Consider the following 20,963-nt stretch of genomic DNA (forward strand, 5'->3'; position numbering starts at 1 on the left):
GCAACATCAAAGGTAGATTAGAGTCATGTGTGGCCCAGAATTCACGGGTTGGAGCTATGCTGGTTACTTTGTAAAGGTTAGCACTATTGTACAAACCTTTTTGAAAGTATTGAAAGTAAGAATTTAATCCTTATTGAAAGTTTTTCAATGTATACTTTGCACATTTGACTTCTATGTCTATATAAGGTACATATGCGGTTGTCATTTTAAAGTCACCATATTTTCCTTTTACAGCAGCAATCACATTGAGAGAGTCATGCAATTTAGTCTGCTGGGGTTCCATAAATTTTGTTTTCTTTCTTCCTCTCAATTGCTGCTCCTATTCACTGTTTTGTGAGTCACTATTTGATTTAATGTCTGCCACAAAAGCTGTTCTCTCTTTTTCAATAGGCGGTTTTGTTTCACCTGTATGTATTCGGGAAATGGAAGGAAAAAAAAGCATAAGCAAAGCTTATATTTAACTCTGTAGGGTAGCAGCCTTTTGTGCTGTAATGAAGAAATGACATTACATTACAACAACGGTGCCAGAGCAATTCATTTGTCATATTTATTTTACCTTAGTGACTCTTATAACAAACCATATTAATGCTTAGCTTCCTTGACAATGGTATACATTATTCAGCATGCTCATAATGTTCACTATCCTCACCAACTGTGTGTTCATGACCATGAGTAATCCCCCGGAATGGGCCAAGAATGTAGAGTAAGTATCTATATGAGTTTTGTATATTTTATGACCGCTAATGTCTTTTGGGATCTAACTTGAAGACCTCATATACATTTTAACTGTTTAAAGGCATGGTACACTTTCAGGTGTGTTGTTTTTTTATGGCTAGGTATCATTTTAGTCATATTCCCTGTGTCATTTGTTTGCCTTGCCCTCTATTGATGAGCTCACATGTTGTGGCTGTAGTTTGCAGTGCCATGGCTGATCAATTCCCCTATGGCAATGTATTCATTCACCTACAGTAAATTGTCCTTATTTGAAAAGGGATAGACAACTTCATAGTCTGGATCACACTGCATCCAATCCATGTCCTACCAGTTCTTATATGTTGCATCACAATTGTGGCTGCATGGTGTGCTCTGTTAGTTGCTCTTCCTTTTGGTGTCTGTGTCAGATCTAATTATTGTGAAGCTCTCACCTGCAGAGCACCATTGCACAGAGCAGGTAAGTATAAACCTGGTAAAATAAAAAGAACATTTACAATCACTTTAATTACTGCCAGTTTCCTAAACGGAGAACTGGCGGTAATTCTTTTAGAATTTGTTGCTGTTGTAGCAATAGATTCTTAAAGTGGAGGTAGTAAGAACAACCTGAATTTGTCACACATGTCAGTAACGTTACCAACACTGGCACAAATCCTTGCCTGAATTAGGCGCAGGTAGTTCTGGAATTCACCAGACAGTGTCCTAGAAATACTTGGGTTGCCAAGCTTCACTTAGTCCCCTGCTTTCACCTACCTAGCCATGACTCATGTGCCAAAATTTAATTATTCTGATTGTCTGTTTTCAAAGGGAGTTTCTTGCCAACTAAGGACTTGGGCAAGTCTCCATAAGTAGAACAAAATTACTATAATATATTAGGGACGTTCAAGTCAAATCGGGACTTTAATTTTACTATTATAAAAAGGGATGCTAGGGTGGCAGTACTACATGAAATAGTAAGTGGCAAATGTGTCCTATTACTGATAGGCAGCGCACATGTCATGGGTCAGTCCAGAGATTGTTAATCAAGATGGCAGACAGCAGTGTTAGTGTGTGCATGGAACAGTGTGTTTCTTGTGAACGAAGGCGTAAAACCCACAGATATCTACAGAAGTACGGTGATGAGACGTTCAACTGCAGTAAGACATTTGAATGGTGTAAACATTTCAAAGATGGCTGTACGTCCAGTACGTCCATCAATGATGATCCCAACTGTGGTGGTGTCCAGCCCACAGAAGTCATTCCTGTGAACATTCAGTGCATGGAATGCCTGATCCTGGATAATTGATGCATAACCTGTCATAAGAGAAACAAATCTTGCTGTGGGGACAGTGAACACAATGATGATTCAGTGAAGCAGGCTGTCCTAGGATGGTTCAGATGTACTGACAAATCTTTCTATGCCAAAGCTTTCCAGGCTTTAGTTAAATGATGGGATAAATGTAGCAGTTTCCACTCCTTGAAATTTGTTCTTTTTTATATAAACTCAAAAGTTCTGGTTTAACTTGAACTTCCAACGTATTTGTTTGTGTCTCCTGATGATTGTTCAAATATACATGTGTACATCAGTTTAAGAACGCTTCGGTTAATGTAGTTTTCGGTTTACAAATGAAAATCCATTGAAAATAATGCCCGGTTTATGAATTTGTTATGAATTTTTTTCGCAATACGAAATGTTTGTCGGTGCCGATTTTTAAATGCAATTGACAGCTTTTTTTCCTTCACTATAGCTCACAGAATTAGCTGTCAATTTCCCCGGGGTTTAAGGAAACCTTGTTTCTTTTAAGAAACTAAAATAAAACATTGTTTCTTTTAACTTGGGGAAATAAACTAAAAGGAAACTTTGTTTGTTTTAGCTGGGGGGAAAGTGACAGCTGAATCTCTGAGCTATAGTGAAGAAAAAAAAAGCGGTAATTACATTTAAAAACCGGCACCATAATAAATAAAAAAACTTCAGTTTACAAATTTTTTTCGCAATATGAAGAGTATGTCGGTGCCGATTTTTAAATGCAATTGCCATTTTTTTTCCCTTCACTTTAGCTCGCAGAATTAGCTGTCACTTTCCCTGGAGTTAAAGGATACTTTGTTTCTTTTATCTCGGGAAATAAACTAAAAAGAAACATTGTTTCTTTTAACTTGGGAGATAAACTAAAAGGAAACTTTCTTTCTTTTAACTGGGGGAAAAGTGACAGCTGATTCTCTGAGCTAGAGTGAAGAAAAAAAAAGCTGGTAATTACATTAAAAAACCTGCACTGACCTATAGTGACAGCAACTTTTTTTGAACTTTTTTTCTGACCTCCGGAATGGATTAATTGGTTTTCAATGCATTCCTATGGGAAACCGCTTTTCGGTTTACAATTTTTTTGCAATACGAAACGTCCTGGAGAATGCATTAAATTCATAAACCAAGGTGCACCTGTATTGCAGTTTTGATGGAGAACATAGTGACTTTACTAGGTGGGCACCTTTACTGTGGAAAAACGAATAGGGAATTCAAATCCATGCTGGTCATATGTTTTATAGATGATCTTTTTCCAAAGCAATAAATTATTTGGGCACTTTGTAACTCATCTTCTATAGTAAGGAAGCAAAATTGAATCTATACTTGCAATTACAGCAGCTGAAGATGACAACTGTGGGCAGAATGCCAAAGAATTCTGGCTGTGATATATATAGAAATCAGGCAGACTGCAGACTGAGGGCTAGAGGGACTCCCCAAGCCTTTCACAAATATGGGTCACTCTGACTGGGCTGACCAGGGATGTTAAAGATTAAAGCTGAGCTCCAGACGAAGAAAAAAAAAATATTTAGAGCAGTTGTTTATTTTTTGAAAAAGAACTAAATTTTTTTTTGTTTACATGCAACTATCATCAGTATCTGAATCTCTGTAGATATCAGCTGTTGTCCTCCCTGCACAGCAACATTCAGACTGAAAGGGAGGATAGGCAGCACTAGGATGCTCTGCTGGTGACAGGGAACATGCTGATGGAAGAAGAGAACAGAGTTGTTGTCTTATCATCGTGTTGCTGCTCCTTAAGCTGATGCAGTGCAGAATTTGCACCTGTTTCTATGCCAATTCTGCACTGCATCAGAATCGCACCCTGTTCATGTAAACCAATGCAGGTGTGCATGTTGAGTTAAAAACACCCCGAAATCGGTTCACAAAATGCGGTGCAATGTGCAGAATCAGATCGCATGGGTGTGAATACCCATACGATCCGATTCTAGTGAGGATCAAAAAAAGGCTCCTGCACCTTTTTGGTGTGGATGCGGTGCAATTTGAGCCGTAAAAATTGTATGCCTCATATCACACTGTATAGAATTTACATGTGATTTACACAGGAATGCGGTGCGGTTCCTGTGTGAATCACATGCAATATGCCACACCGCAGAAGTGTAAACCTAGGCTCACTTTATTGAATTAATACTGTATTTGCACGATTGCACTTTTATATGATATATATTTATTTTGTATTTATTTATATATATATATTTATTTTAGATTTATGGTTTAGCTCTGCACTATTTATTTATTTATTTATTGTATTGGACTCACATTGGTAGGAGGTTAAGTGTCAGCAGCTATAGGGATAGAGCCTCATTCTTAGCGCAGGAAGTCGTTTTATAATTTATTATTGATTCTGTAAACCCAGGCTCACTGTCCACTCAGCAAGCTGCAGGTGGGGAGGAAACACCACTGTATTCTTTAAAGCAGTATTAAGACCAAACCTAAAAATTTAATATAGTGCAGGTCATCAATTCGTAGATGTGGTGTCTGCATTAGTTTTCTGTTTTTAGGCTTTTTCACCTGCTGATCTCGCCAGTAACACACCTCCTGTATCAGAGTGTCCCCACTCTGAATGAAGGAGCACAGGAGTACTTTTGGACAGTTGCATTGTTAATCGAGGGGGGGCGGGAGTGTTAGATGAACTATCAGATTAAGATACACTAACAAATTGAAGCTGAGCTCCAGCTAACACTTTATAAGCGGTAATAGCAAACAGTTTTTTTCCTTTGGGGATAAAGGTTTTGCATAAGTAAACTAAAGTTGATCATTGTAAGCACCCCTGTCAGTAGTAATTGGTTTGTCTCAACCTTGTACCTGCTACATCTGCAGGACAACTTGTTCTTTTGAAAAACAACAGACTTACTGGCTGAATCACCAGGTGAAAATATAAAGTAGGCATAAAAAAGATAGCTAATGAACTAATGCAGCCACCGCATGTAAGAACTGGTAAGATGCAATATAATAAATGCTTGCTTTTAGGTTTAATACCACTTAAGCCCGGCTTCACATATGTGCAGTGCGGTATATCGCATGTGATTCGCACAGGAACCGCACCGCATTCCTGTGCAAATCACATGCGATTTGTGTGCGGTGCAAATGGAGCCATATGGCTCTAATCGCATCGCACCCGCACCAAAAAAGGTGCAGGACCCTTTTTTGGGTCCGCACTAGAATTGGATTGCATAGGTATTCACACCTATATGATCCGATGCTGCACATCACACTGCGTTTTGCGGATCTCTTTTGGGGTGTTGTTAACTTAACATACACACCCTTAGCAGTTTGCATGAACGGGGTGCGATTCTAATGCGGTGCGGAATTCGCACTGAAAGCGCTGCAAATTCCACACCACATCATTGTGCACCAGGGCTTAAAGACGTTCTATCATCTGTGAGACAAAGTACATGTAAACTATTTGCCCCAAGTTTCAAAGTGCTTTCTAACTATAGTCATAAGATCCAGCCTGCCCCTCCTCCCCTCCTGCCATGGCTGATCCAACAAAAGCTTTAAGCCTGGGTTCACACTTGTGCGGTGCGGTATATCGCATGTGATTCAGGAACCGCACTGCAATCCTGTGCAAATCATATACGAATTCTGTGCGGTGCGATTTAAGCCATACTTTATGTATGGCCTAAATCGCACCGCATCCACACCAAAAAGCTGCAGGACCCTTTTTTTGGTCCGCACTAGAATCAGATCACATGGGTATTCGCACCCATGCAATCTGATTCTGCACATCGCACCGCATTTGCGAACCGATTTCGGGGTGTTATTAACTTAACATACACACCCGCAGCACATTGTAGCACAGTGTATTGCGTAATAACACAGCGACCTTGTGTTGAGTCTAGGTTGTTCTATGCAGATCAGCGCAGCTCCTCAGACATGGTGTGAACAAGACCTTATACTTGATGTGATAGAAAGTCATGTGCTAGGCTATCCTGAAACTGCCAATTTTGTGTTACAACACTGAGACTGATCAAGTGGTTATAGTCAGGCCAGACCCAACCCATCACAAACATAGCAGACAGTTGTAGATGCTTGCAAGGTAACTTGGAGGGAATTGATTTTTGTCATCAGAACCAGAGTTTAACTTTAAAACACTCTTCAGCTCCAATGTAGAAGCAGGACTCCAAGGTCAGGTCAGCTTTGGGAGTGACTCTGAAAGTGCTGTCAACCTAACACTGGTAGCTTGCTGGCAGTGAGAGAAAGAAGAGCGATGCCCTCATCATGGTACAGATGTTCCCTCCCTGTCCAACTAGCAGAATGGGCACAAGTTGCCTAAGCTGCTTAAAGGTCCTTTCACACGGGCATTCTATTTTTTTTTCTTCTGTTCAGTCACGTTTTTTCAAAGAAAAAACGGGTGAGTTTACATCCGTTTCTTCATTTGTTTTTTCATTTGTTTTTCATCCGTTTACATCCAATTTTCATCTGTTTACATTGGTTTACATCTGTTTTCATCCGTTTACATCCGCTTTTCACCCACTTTTCAACTGTTTACATCCATTTTCATCCATTTACATCTGTTTTTGGTCTGTTTACATCCATTAATATTGTTGACATCCGTTTTTCGTCCATTCTGGGTTTTTTAATAAAAATAGGGTTTTCTTCCGTTAAAAAAAACAGATGTTAACGGATGTGGCCATTAACGGATGTAAAAAAGATGTTCATCCATTTACATCCGCAAGTCCATAGAAATACATGGGGGTCTGTTTTTCATCCATAAACGGTCACATGAAAAACGGACACACGAACGCCCGTGTGAAAGTGGCCTAAAGTGGTTGTAAAGGCTCACATTTTTTTTTTACCTTCATGCATTCTAATACTTACCTGAGCCCCATCGTGATCCAGCAATGTCCATGAGAGCCTCGGCTCTCCGGTGACTCTTCCTTCTCATTGGCTGAGACAGCAGTGGAAGCCATTGGCAATTGCCATTTGGAAAAGGTCAGGGACTTTTTTAAAAGCAGAAAGCCGTGTTTTTGCTACAATAGAGTTCAATGGAGAAGCTGCTGAAATGCATGGTAGTGTGTTTTTGTTGCATTTTGTGTTTTGCATTTTTATTGTTCCCAGCAACAAAAAAATTCCACTTTAACAAAAAAAAAAAAGCTGAGCAAAATGCTATAAAACGTGTGTAGAAAAACGCAAAACAAACTGCAAAAAGCACTGGAGAAAGCATCACAGGTAAAATGTGTATATGTGAACCAAGCCATTGGCTCCCGCTGCTGTCAGAGCCAGTGAGCCAATAAGGAGAGAAAGGGGGCAGGTCCGATCCACGGCTCTGTGTCTGAACGGACATGCAGAGCAGCAACTCAGGAGCAAGGTGCCCCCATAGCATGCCAAAGACAGGAGGGAGGGACCAGGAGCACCAACGAGGGACCCAAGAAGGGGAGGATCGGGCTGCTCTGTGCAAAACCACTGCACACAACAGGTAAGTATAACATGTTTGTTTTTTTTAATTGACTTTAATATCACTTTAACTGAAATGGCAATTGGTGAGGACCTGACTGTCCTCTATAGCAGGGATTACCAGATTAAGAGATTGAGGGGTTGATTTACTAAAGGCAAACAGACTGCACTTTGCAAAGTGCATTTTCTTCAGAGCTTAGTAAATGAGCAGCTCTGCTGAATTTCATCATCCAATCATGTGCAAGTAAAAAATAAATTTTTTATAATAATTTTCTTGCATGTGATCGGGTATTCTTTACAAAGTGGAGCTTTACCTCATTTACTAAGCTCTGGGTTGACTGTACATGCGGAGTGCAACTGCACTTTGCAAAGTGCACAGTCTACAGTATTTACCTTTTAGTAAATCAATCCCTGACTGAATTCAGAATTACTGTCCTTTGGCAGCATTATCTTCTTACTTCTAAGATTATAGCAGTGTGATATGTTTGAATGGTATGGAATACCATAGTTGGCACATCATCATTGCACTTTGCTCTATGTATTGAAGGAGTCCAAATATTTTAAAGCGGTCTAGAAGATTGAGCAAAATTGTAATTCTATGTGAAAAAGACCTATGCGCTAAATGCATACAAATATTACAAAAAACAACATAAGTGAATAAATAAGTGAAATACATCCAAATTAAACACTGCTGCCACCTTAAAATTAAATAAATCATATAAACAATAAATGAACCCTGGGTGATTCAGTGGCGTGTGAACAAAAATCTTTTTCAAAGGGACAAATTATAAAATTGATAAGAAACTGATAAATTCAAAGTCCATAAATTTATTCCAACGTGATAATCTTCTATTTACTTCCCAAAACCGAAATCACGTGTTCAAGAAAAAGTGTTCCCCCTTTTGGGTATACACTCACCAAATTTCCATTCCTCCCACTCTCATGGTCGGCATAGGGCCCCGTGACTAAGTCGGAAGTGACGAAACGCATCAGTTGAGGCTGTGTGGCAACCAGAAATGATGTCTGGTATCGGAACCGGAAGTGACACGAGAGCTCCATTGTTTGGGATCTGGCGGTGGTGAGAGCACTGCTTGCAATCCATCACACTACCATACATATTATCTACAGGCGTGTTTTTATCAGTTATCTTTTGGGTGGCTGTCTGCATTCATTTAATAAAAGGTGTTATTTGTACTGCACCATTGGAGTTTTTACCTTTTATTCTTTCATGGACATTGCATCTGGGGGAAAGGAGCAAGGATGATTGTGGATATGCTGATATTGTCACATTACCTCCCCATTTGGAGTTTTTCAAAGTGATATATGCCGACCATAAGAGTGGGAGGCATGGAAATTTGGTGAGTGTATACCCATAAGGAGGAACGCTTTTTCTTGAACACGTGGTGATTTTAGTTTTGGGAAGTAAATAGAAGATTATCACTTTGGAATTAATTTATGGACTTTTTATTTATCAATTTCTTATCAATTTTATAATTTGTCACTTTAAGATTGATTTTTGTTCACGGCTCCACTGAATCACCCAGGGTTCATTTATTGTTTCTAATATTGTAATTATATTCAGATGTATTTGTTGCAGTTTATTTTTCTTATTTTTAGTATAATGGTTTTCTTGTTGTTCATGAATAATTCATACACCACAAGGACTCTTTAATTGTGTCTTTCAGATATACCTTCACTGGGATTTATACTTTAGAATCGCTGATTAAAATTCTTGCAAGGGGCTTCTGTTTAGAAAAGTTTACTTTTTTGCGTGATCCTTGGAATTGGCTGGATTTCAGTGTCATCTTGCTAGCGTAAGTATTCTTCTTGTGGTCCATAATTGAACATTTACTTAATAACTTAGTCTTAGTCATAACCACATCATAAATTTGAGTGGGCCATTTACATTGGAACCAGACATCTCTCCTGTAAAAGATGTATAAAAAAAAAATCATATTCCCGTAGATTCTTGGGTTCCATGCCAAAAGGATAGAGGGTGATTTTTCTGCATGTTATAAAAATACATTTATTTCTTTGTTTTCTTTAGCTGTATTTTAATGTGCTTAAGACAGTTGGGTTTTTGTTGTTTCCAAGGATACCTTGGTCGAAAATTCACAACCAGCATATTTTTCATAGCTGCTCCATTCAAGCACATAACAGTATATGTAAAAGATAAATTATAGTAACCTTCCCTTCCCAGTCTCTTAAAGTGAAAATTCACTCTTTCAATGAGCATTACTATTTTTAATCCTTATGCTTCTAGTCCTATTAGATAGATAGGAAAGTATACTATATTTACTTGTTATAAACTTTTTCCTATGTTTCTTAAGTTATGTCCTGGTTACCAGACCTAGGTAAATAATATCTTTCATCCCAGGAGTCTTCAGGAGGGGAGGAGGGGTTTTCTCAGCTAAGCATACCCGCCTGCATGGCTGAACTAAGGGCAGATGGATTCAAGGAAGTAAATGCTACATGAATCTCCTGCCTTTACTCAAGAAGGCCATGGCCAGAAATACTATGGGGTGTTTTTTAAAGTGGGTTTTCAGCAAAATGAAGCATGGAGACATAAATGGATGGGTGAGTTTCCTTTGAGTATTAAAAATGAAATAAATAGCGGTTTTGGTTTGTTGTGCTCAGATGCAGTGTAGTTCTGCTTTAAAGTGGTTGTAAACCCTTACATATACCCAGTGAAGTGACTGGCTTCAAGCGATACACAGAGATGACTCAAATCCTCCTACATAAGTTTTACCTGTCTAGCTGCAGTCTTCTCTTCTCTACAGCCATTCAAAGTGCTGCATTTAAAAAGCTTGTTTGAGAGTTCAGAAAAAAGGGAGAGGAGAGCTGAAATTATACTCTGCAGATCTCAGCGAGGAGAGCTCTGAGAGCTGATTGGAGGGAAGGGACACACACCCTTTCACACAGCACACAGGAACAGAACTGAGACTGTTAATCTGCTGGAGGTCCCTCCCCTGTCACCTTTTTTTCTCTTGGTGTCAGGAAAACTTGCTAGAAGTGATTTATGTTGATAGAAGAATAACGAAGCAGCAGAAAGAAATGACACTTAGGGCTCTTAATTGAGATAAGTACACATTATACAGGGATTCACTTTGTTCATACAGTATTTCATGTCTGAGGTTTACAAGCACTACAGTCCATTTAACATGGTTTCCTATGGAACATGTTCACATCTATGCTTTTTTGAGTTGCTGCATTTTTGGAAAGGGTCAGGGACTTTTTTAAAAGTGAAAAGCAGTGTTTTTGCTACAATAGAGTTCAATGGAGAAGCTGCTGAAATGCATGGTAATGCATTATTATGCCCAGCAACTAAAAAAAGTCCACTTTAACAAAAAAAAAAAAAGAGCTGAACAAAACGGTAAAAATGCTTGTAGAGAAATGCAAAACAAACTGCAAAAAGCACCGGAGAAAGCATCAAATGCAAGATGCATATACAGTTGCAAGAAAAAGTATGTGAACCCCTTGGGATTACGTGGAGTTTTGCATGAATTGGGCATAAAATGTGCTCTGAACGTCATCTAAGTCACAACAATAGAAGAACACAGTCTGCTGAACATAATACTACACAAACATAAGATGTTGCCATGGTTTAATTGCACATAACATGTAAACATTCACAGTGCAGGGAGGAAAAAGTATGTGAAGCCCTAGCTTAATGACTTCTCCCAGAGCTAATTGGAGCCAGGAGTGAGCCAACCTTGACTCCAATCAGTGTGATGATATTGGATGTGTTGCTGACAGCTGTCCTGCCCTTAAAAAACACACACCTGTTTTGGGTTTATTGGTTTCAAGAAGCACTGTCTGATGTGAACCATGCCTCGCAGAAAAGAGCTCTCAGAAGACCTACGATCAAGAATAGTTGACTTGCATGAAGCTGGAAAGGGTTACAAAAGTATCTCCAAAAGCCTTGATGTTCATGTGTCCACGGTAAGACAGACTGTCTACAAATGGAGAAAGTTTAGCACTGTTGCTACTCTCCCTAGGCGCGGTCGTCCTGTACAAATGACTGCAAGAGCACAGCGCAGAATGCTGCATGAGGTAAAGAAGAATCCCAGAGTGTCAGCTAAAGACCTACAGAAATCTCTGGCACATGCTAACATTTTTGTTGACACATCTACAATAAGGAAAACATTAAACAAGAATGGAGTACATGAGAGGACACCACGGAGGAAGCCATTGCTGTCCAAAAAGAATATTGCAGCACGTTTGAAGTTTGCAAAAGAGCACCTGGATGTTCCACAGCACTACTGGCAAAATATACTGTGGACAGATGAAACCAAGATTGAGTTGTTTGGGAAGAACACACAACACTATGTGTGGAGAAAAAAAGGCACAGCACACCAACATCAAAACCTCATCCCCACTGTAAAACATGGCGGAGGGAGCATCATGGTTTGGGGCTGCTTTGCTGTCTCAGGGCCTGGACGGATTGTTGTCATTGAGGGAAAATGAATTCCAGAGTTTATCAAGACATTCTGCAGGAAAACGTACGACCATCTGTCCGCCACCTGAAACTCCGCAGAGGATGGGTGATGCAACAGGACAATGACCCAAAGCATACAAGTAATTCAACAAAACAATGGCTGCAACAGCACAGAATACGCCTTCTGGAGTGGCCCAGTCAGAGTCCTGACCTCAACCCGATTGAAATGCTGTGGCATGACCTTAAGAGAGCGATTCACACCAGACATCCCAAGAATATTGCTACACTGAAACAGTTTTGTGAAGAAGAGTGGTCCAAAATTACTCCAGATCGTTGTGCAGGTCTGATCTGCAACTACAGGAAACGTTTGGTTGAGGTTATTGCTGCCAAAGGAGGGTCAACCAGTTATTAAGTCCAAAGGTTCACATACTTTTTCCTCCCTGCACTGTGAATGTTTACATGTTATGTGCAGTTAAACCATGGCAACATCTAATGTTTGTGTAGTATTATGTTCAGCAGACTGTGTTCTTCTATTGTTGTGACTTAGATGACGTTCAGAGCACATTTTATGCCCAATTCATGCAAAACTCCACGGAATCCCAAGGGGTTCACATACTTTTTCTTGCAACTGTATGTGAACCAAGCCTTATGGTAAAAATGTAACCAAAGAAATAAAATATTTACCTTACTGTGTTCTTCAATTCCTAGCTAGCCAAATGCTTGGGAATTTAGTTATATGATCTCTAGTCAAAGCAAAGATCAGGCTGACTGGTTGGGTTGGGCTCTTTTTTGACAATAGTTCTGCATTAGCACGCATTCAGTTTTTTTGACATGTTTACATATTTTACCACACTTGAATCACAGCATATACATTTTTTTAAGGCACATAGGTGAGAGGGCAGGAAGAGGTTAATATACTACACCAGCCTTTCTCAACCAGGGTTCCTCCAGCAACTAGGAGTTCCTTGAGCATTGGGCAATCCTTGCCTCTCAAATAAGCAACCACTGACACCAATGGTCTTTTTATCTATCTGTAGGGGTGGATTTTTGCTAATGACCACAAATCTAAGGAGCATTCTTCCCACTGAACATCACACTAATGTACTGTGTGCTATAGATATAGTAATTACCATTTGGGGTTCCCTGAGCCTTGATAATTATTTAAAAGGGTTCTTCCATGTAAACAAGGTTGAGAAAGTTGCACCGTGGCAGTATTTGTGCCACTCCATTCTGTCTTGTCTTAGAGTTGGCTACACCACCCCTACTACATCAGTGTTGCATTTTACTTAGTATCTCAGACTACCTCTGCCTTTTTTGTTCATTGATTAACCACTTGCCCTCCAGAAGATTTACCTCCTTTCCTGACCAGGCCATTTTTTTGCGTTACGGCGCTGCATTATTTTAACTGACAATTACGTGGTCATGTGACGCTGCACCCAAATTAAATGTATGTCCTTTTTTTCCCCATTAATAGAGCTTTCTTTCGGTGGTATTTGATCACCTGTGTGTTTTTAATTTTTTTTTTTTGCACTATAAACATAAAAGGACTGACAATTTTTAGACTTTTTGCTATTAAACATGTCCAGTAAAATCCCAATACGTGTAAATTAATTGGTTTACGTGAAAGTTATGGCATTTACAAATGGCGGTATATATACTGGAATTAAATTTTTTTTTTCATACTAGTGATGGCGGTGATCTACGGGACTGCAGCAGGCATTCTGACACTGCGGGGGAACTGACTTGGTGTCACTGACATCCCCAGTGATACCAATACAGTGACCAGTAACAATAAAAAGTATTGACACTGTACTAATGGCACTGGGCAGGTTAACATCTGGGACGATCAAAGGGTTAACAGTGTGCTGTGTGCGGTTTTACTATCTGGGCTGTAGTTGTGCGTCACTGAAAGCACACTGCTTTGTATGGCTGTGCTATGCACAGCCATACAAAGCAATGTGCAGGAACTGACAGGGGAGAGAACTGTTTTGTTTACAAACAGTTCTCCCCCACCCCACTCCCTCGGAGATGCTCGGCAATCACCGGCCAGGACCCGGTGATTGACAGCCGAGGCAGCGAATGGCGAAGGTAGGGTGCACACGCCCCCTACCCGGAAATGCAATATCATGTATATATACATGATTTCGCACACCACTGCTGCCCTGTAGCAGTATTTCTGCTATAGGGCAGCAATAAAGCGGTTAATGTTACTATTGTATGCAATTATTATTTATTATTAGGACTATTGTCCATTTTTACAGTTGGCTTTTCCCTAATTCTCTCTCCTTGCCTAAGCAAAGACGGCCATACATGGATTGAAATTCAGCCAGTCCCTGCTGAATGTTAGTCTATGTATGGGCAGGGTGGTTGTACTGAGCTTGATCTACAGATTGATTTCTGTGCCAACAGCCCTGTTGGAAAGTATCCACTTTATCACTGCTGTCAGCTATAGCCTACAGCGCTGATCAGTGTATTCTGATGGTGGGGAGGATTCCCCCATCCACATCAAATGTGTGGGTGGGGGAATCGAGTCTTTTTCTTTTTTTTTTATAACCCGTTGGCTGAACAGAAAATAAATGAATCATCTGTGGACTGCCTTGGAATGAGTATGCAGATCAAGGCTTCCAACTTTTTTGTTTTTGTTCATGGCCAGTAACTTGAAGTATTAAATCCAGAGGATTCATGCAACAGCCAGGCAGGTAGCATATTTAGAGAGAGAGAGATCAGCAAAAGCAGTCCCCAATCTTCTCCTGGGAAAGGTTTACTTTAAATGAGCCTTTTTTTTTTTACATTTAATGGTTTAACTCACACTGACAAACTGACATTCACAAATACTAACATTATTTAATCCATGCAGCATAAGTCATATGTGTAGAGGATGTCAGATGACAGAAAATGGGAAGCCATGGTAACGTGACTCCCTATTTACTGAACAGACTGTCTTCCCGAGTTCCGCTGTAGCTGCAATCAGCATGGAGAGGTGATTACTGTAAACTCCGGGAACAGGTGGGAGGAAGGGATTACACTCACTAGAGAGGCGGCAGCTGTCAAGAATAACTTTTTGTTTGCCAAGTTGTGATATCAGATGAGATAATAGTGAGAGTGTTAAGAAATCAATTGATTCCCTCATCCTTGCTAACAGCATGGATGGATGAGTCTCCACTGTCGGCTATTGTATTTAGCAAGTGTGATGCCCATGGCTGCCTGAATAGGATGAACAAAAAAAAAACCCTCACAGATCCCTCCATCCACACAAGTGATGTTGATACAGGGATCTCCCCTGCTGCACGATTGTAATCTGACAGAGGGAACTACCCCATCATTAAAATACACTGCCATTAGCTACAAGCGCTGATTAAATGCTGGTTTTCTGGCATCACCATGAACAGACCATGGAACCCACGTACCAAGAGTGTGCTGGTTCCTGCTGAACTAACTGACTTTCATTTTGTGTATATCCAACTTTATTAGGGCTCATGTACACTGCAGCTGATAAACTCACGTTTAGGAGCTGTTCAGCATTTTTTTCAGCAGCCCCTGAACTCACCCTAATGTTTTCCTATGTGTCCATGTACACATCTTCGTTTACAGTCGTTTACAGGCATTTGAGTTTACAGTCGTTTTTTTGAACACAGAAAACTTGCATTAAGCAGTCAATTTTATAAGCATTTCAAACACAAAACGCTTGTAAATGTGGCTAAATGCGTCTAAACACAGCAAATTGCGTTTATAAGCGTTTGCGTCTGAATTTTTTTTTTAACTCCCGATGCTGTCCAGAGCCTTTTTTCATCATGCATGCAAAGTGTTTTCAAGGTACTCAGATGGACAAAACACTGAACACAGGATGTTCTTACCAAGCTTGTCACACATTGGAATGACCATTCACACCTCAAATTCCTCATGAAGACCCCCTGCCAGGTGACCTTAATGACTCACTCCACTAGAGACCTATCCCACCCTTGGAAACAAAAGAAATGTTAATGAGCAACTGACACCTAATTATCTCAACCTATACTGCTGTGTCTGCTTCTACTCTGTGTATTTTTCTGAAACAGTCTGAAATAGTTAATAATTTACCACTTTTCAGTGCATTCTGGGCATTTGGGAGGTTCTCCTGTGCTTATCTTTAAAAAACGCTTCTAAACGCAAACGCACATAAACGCATTATGCAAACATGGTTAAACAGATGTTTTTTAACCTATGTTTTCCAGCAGTCAGTTTCTATCGTTCAGAAGTGTTCCGTGTACATGGGGCCTTATATACTGATAATTTCAGTCAATTTTTAAATTTTGACTTTTGACCAGCCTCTTTGTGCTTGTAGGGGCCACCCATGGCTGGAATTTAATTTGTTTCAGGAGCCTTAACTGTTCCTGGGTCTGTAAGGTCAGAGGACAAAGCACAACTACTGCATACTGACTTTTTCTTAGTAGAGACAAAAGGAATAATACTATATTATACAAATCTTGACTTTTCCTGAGATGTCAAGTTTGCCTCATCGCAGCCTATCTGCTAAGACTTCCCATTGGTTGTCCACTATGACTGACAGCCTTACCGACCAATAGGGAGGTTTGGGGGTGGGAAGGGGCTGATTAGGCTTGAAATTACATGGTCCAGATTTGCAAATTATCATTTTGACTTGCAGTTTTCACTGAAGGTAGCCTCTGCTTTTGGATTTTTGCATCATAAACTGTTTTCATTACCTGTGGTTTACCAAAAGCTGTTTAACATTGGATAAACTAGTCAAAAGAAACCAGTAACATTGTTCTACAAAAAAACAGAGGGACCCTAGTTCTGATTCTGTATGTGGTCATTGGGCTTTTAGTGACACCAGTATATAGAATTTAGTTTTTTTTGTTAACGTTAAATTTAGGAAAACAGATAAAATACACAACTTCAATACATATATCAGAGTTGTTTACCTGACAAAGAATTGTTTTATTGTCAATCAAATCCTAAAATTAACAGAGCTCTGCTACACAGCATAGCAGAATAAAAATAAAAAAAAACTTTGCAGAGCATGCCTAAAGAAATAAATAATACTAAGCAGCAGACACACACACTAGAAAATATCCCTTCCCATTTAAATAACAAAGTAATATTGTGCTGCACTCACAAATGTGATAATAATGAAAGACAAATAGTAATAGAGAAGCATATAATATATATCTCATATATATCTCAGATGTTCAAAAAGAAAAAGATAAAAGAACACATTATTAATAAATAATTGTCCAAATAAAGTCCCATCAGGTGCAAGAGTAAGTACTACAAACACTCTTCCAATACCAGTATAAAACGATGTTTATAACATTCAACCTCACCCAGAGTGATAATCAGATGGACACTTACCAGTTAATATTGACCATAACAATGGTCAGACAACGCTCTAGGATTTCCTCTTGGATGTCAATAAACTCACACCACTCCTAAACGCAGCCACTTCCTAAATGACAATATCTGAATGAATATGATATACTCATGAAAGATAAACACACAAAGGCTTCGCCATAGTGTAAGAATTAAAAATTTGTTTTTTTAAGCATTTATTCAAAGCTAGAAATACACTCATGTTTCAATAAAATCAATATAGTTCATAATCACCAAGCTGGCTTGCGATAAACAGTTCTGGGAGCGTGATGACGTCAGTAGGAGAACATCAAACAGAATTGATTTTTCTGTTTATAGCTTGTTGGGCGTTTGCCCCCTAGAGGGCAGGTCAGAAGCCACAAACTATTGTAGCTTTGCACACTTTGGACTCCAGGAGTTTAAAGTTCACTTTCAGTGACATGTTTCACCTGTATTTAGTGTGTAACATGTAACGTGTTAATATACAGCACCTGCCTGCACCACCATATTCCACCCCACCAGGACAGTGGGCAGGGGTTCTTCTCCCCGCACCCACTGTCACAATTTAAAAGCAGTGTGGCTGTGTGGGGCTGCACCCACACTGTCACATCATTCATTCACAGGAATTTGACTTCTTGTGCTGCTTGTCCCTCCCCCAGTCTGAATTCTGCTCTACAGTGGACTGCTAAAGGCAGAAACCAAGTCTCATTCAGATACCTACACTGCTTGCATTTACAAAACACATTTGAAAATGTATTAATAAATACAGAGCTGCGTTCATTTGTGTTTTTTATATCTGCCTGAAGTTCAGCTTTAAACGTGACCCTCTCAGTGGACTAAAAAAGTTATAATTCCCTACCCTGTAAATAAAACATCTTTCTACTTACCTGTCTGGCCATCCGTTTGCTGAAACTTGTAGCAGAACACCATACAACCAACCTGTCCCACATTTCCAGGTGTATGGAATAGGGTGCCCCTTGAGGCCACTGTGGTTCTTCCCATCAACTCCTACATCTCTATTGTGTTCTGCAGCGGCTACCTGTTAACAGAAGGGATCACATCAACCCGCAGGTTGACCCAACACTCAGCCAGCCCGAGGAGCAAATACAATCGCTGCCAGGAGCTCTGCTTCAGAGTGACATTTCTGTAAATGGACCATCGGACAGGTAAGTAAAAAAGCTGTTTTATTCACAGGGTAGTGCTGATTGAATTTTTTTAACCCCATGAGAGAGTCACTTAAACACATGTTTGTAGGGATAATAAAAGAAGTAAAATGTACAGTCAAGAAAAGAGTATTATATTTTGTCTCAACAAAATTTGTAAAGCTGATGTAATTTTAAATGCTTGCTGTGAGCATTATTTCATGCTCTTGTGCATATTTGTGGGTGGATTATATACTGGCAATATATAACACACTGTCTAACCAGCAATCTTGCCGAACAACTGTAGATCCAAAATCATAATGAATGGGCCCAAATCGCACTGCAAAGAATCGCATGTGATTTGAACAGGAATGCAGTGCCATTCCTGTCCAAATCACGTGCAGTTTCCATGTGGGTGATTTGCAATGCAATTTGAACCAAACAAAATGAATGGCTCAAATCACACCGCACCTGCAGGGAAACCACATGTGGTTTGGACAGGACCGCATTCCTGTTCAAATCACAGACAAAACGCAAGAGAGCACTCAGCCTCCTAGTGCAGCCAGCAACCTTTATTAAATAAGTGTAACACAAGTAAAGTTGCACTCACAATTGTAGGTGTACAATATATAATAAGTCATATCATCCCATGTGTTGACATCGCGCTGTGAACGTCCCACTCTACCCTCTCGCTGCCGGGATGACAGTATTCATTTTGTATTGGCTCAAATTGTACCGCAAAGGTGTTGGTTTCTGGTATTGGGAGCATTTGCACGAGTGCGAGTACTCATGCAAATGCTCAGTATCGGCTCAGATACTGATACCGGTATCAATGCAACCCTAGTTGCGATACCAGAGATTCTACATGTGAGCTAGCACCAGTCTTTTCCCTTTTTCCAGTGAAAAGGGAATGGTCCTTTCACTGTCACCAAGTTAGGGTGCAGATTTCAGAGGACAGATTTGAGAACAGATGGGCAGTATTGCATTTTTAAAAAGAAAAACGTATTCCTGCTCCAAAAAACTACAAAATCTAAACTGCTGCTGTGCAAATTGTGAAGAAACACAAACAATAAGAAATATAAATAAACAGCGCAAAAATAGATTTCTAAATCCACTCATAAAAAATTATTATATAAAGTGCATAAATTAATAGTGAGTGTCCTCAATTATATTATTATAAAACACCAAAAGTCCATGTGTAATAAAGATCAAAAATTCCCAAAATTTCTTCAAATATAAAGAAAAACTTCCACCTTCCACCCATGCAAAAACCAACATCAAATGCACTCACCAGAACTTGGTGAGTGAGAAGCCTTTAGGTAATTTTAAAGGGATCCAAAACCCTCTTTAGCATCCACTCTATAGAATTCTTCACCATCCGTCTTGAGAACGCCCGATGGGAGGGGCGAAATGCGTTGATGCATTTCCGGTCCATACCTCGTACGTCGGACGTCAATTCCGGTGAGTGGAGCGCACGCTGAATGGTGATTCCAGCGGCCATCTTTGGGAGCTGTGTTGGTCTGTGTGGATTCACTGCTCTATCCTGTGGCTGATGTGAGATTCCTGGAATAAGAAGGCTGTTAAAACGCTCATGTTTCATCTGGAGGCTTTTATATTTAATAAATCTGCCTTTTACAAGTTGCTGACATGTGAGTGACCCTAATCTCTGTTTGAAAATTTTATTATTATTTGGCAATATTACACTATTTGAGATTTCTTTCTCCTGGTTGAATGGTGGAGCCTATTCGGATGGTGAAGAATTCTATAGAGTGGATGCTAAAGAGGGTTTAGGATCCCTTTAAAATTACCTAAAGGCTTCTCACTCACCAAGTTCTGGTGAGTGCATTTGATGTTGGTTTCTGCACGGGTGGAAGGTGGAAGTTTTTCTTTTATATTTGAAGAAATTTTTGGAATTTGTGATCTTTATTACACATGGTGTTTTATAATAATAGCATTGCATTTTTATTGCCCCCTGATTTCAACTGTAAAGGTTGTATTCAGCAGGATATCCCCTTTCAATGAAACCAGATTGCCAGAGTTGTCTATAGACATTCTCTGGAACAGGAGGAGTTAAAGCTGCCTAGAGCTGCCCCTAAGCAGGCTTTCACCAAAAAAAGGTTGCTAAAGGTTCCCTGAGCTGTGACTGCTTGACTTTCCATTTGAAGGTGCCTGCATAATTCCAGCACCACTTGGCAGAGCCAGCTGCATGACACCAATTATCTTTTTTAGCTGTCGAAAAGGGTGGCATATCTACTGTAGGGGGTGGGGAATTGTATTTTTATTGCCCCCTTGTTTCAACTGTAAAGGTTGTATTCAGCAGGATATCCGCTTTCAATGACACCATATTGCCAGAGTTGTCTATGGACATTCTCTGAAACAGGAGCAGTTAAAGGTGCCTAGAGCTGCCCTTAATCAGGGTTTCACCAAAAAGGTTGCTAAAGGTTCCTTGAGCTGTGGCTGCTTGACTTTCCATTTGAAGGTGCCTGCATAATTCCAACACCACTTGGCAGAGCCAGCTGTATGACACCAATGATCTTTTTTAGCTGTCTAAAAGGGTGTCATTACTACTGTAGGGGGTGGGGAATTCTTCCTACTGGCCACCAATGTAAGAAGACCTTTTCCCTGACCTCCAATA

At 39.9% G+C, this 20,963-nt stretch overlaps 1 protein-coding gene across 2 annotated transcripts in view; it reads left to right on the forward strand.

Moving 5' to 3' along the window:
• The first annotated feature begins 618 nt into the window (after window positions 1–618).
• The window catches only part of LOC149470817 (sodium channel protein type 2 subunit alpha-like), a 136,886-nt gene continuing 116,541 nt past the window's right edge, over window positions 619–20,963 (forward strand). For both annotated transcript variants that reach the window (XR_016307948.1, XM_089660183.1), the window contains exons 1-2: window positions 619–703; window positions 9,088–9,216. Coding sequence is in view for 1 of the 2 variants with exons in the window: in XM_089660183.1 (XP_089516309.1) it covers window positions 624–703; window positions 9,088–9,216 (209 nt within the window). In the remaining variant the exon portion in view is untranslated. The remainder of the gene's footprint in view (window positions 704–9,087; window positions 9,217–20,963) is intronic.

Source organism: Staurois parvus, unplaced genomic scaffold, assembly GCF_062004578.1.
Source record: "Staurois parvus isolate SC_StPar_1 unplaced genomic scaffold, SC_StPar_1.0 ptg000031l, whole genome shotgun sequence".
Lineage (NCBI taxonomy): Eukaryota > Metazoa > Chordata > Amphibia > Anura > Ranidae > Staurois > Staurois parvus.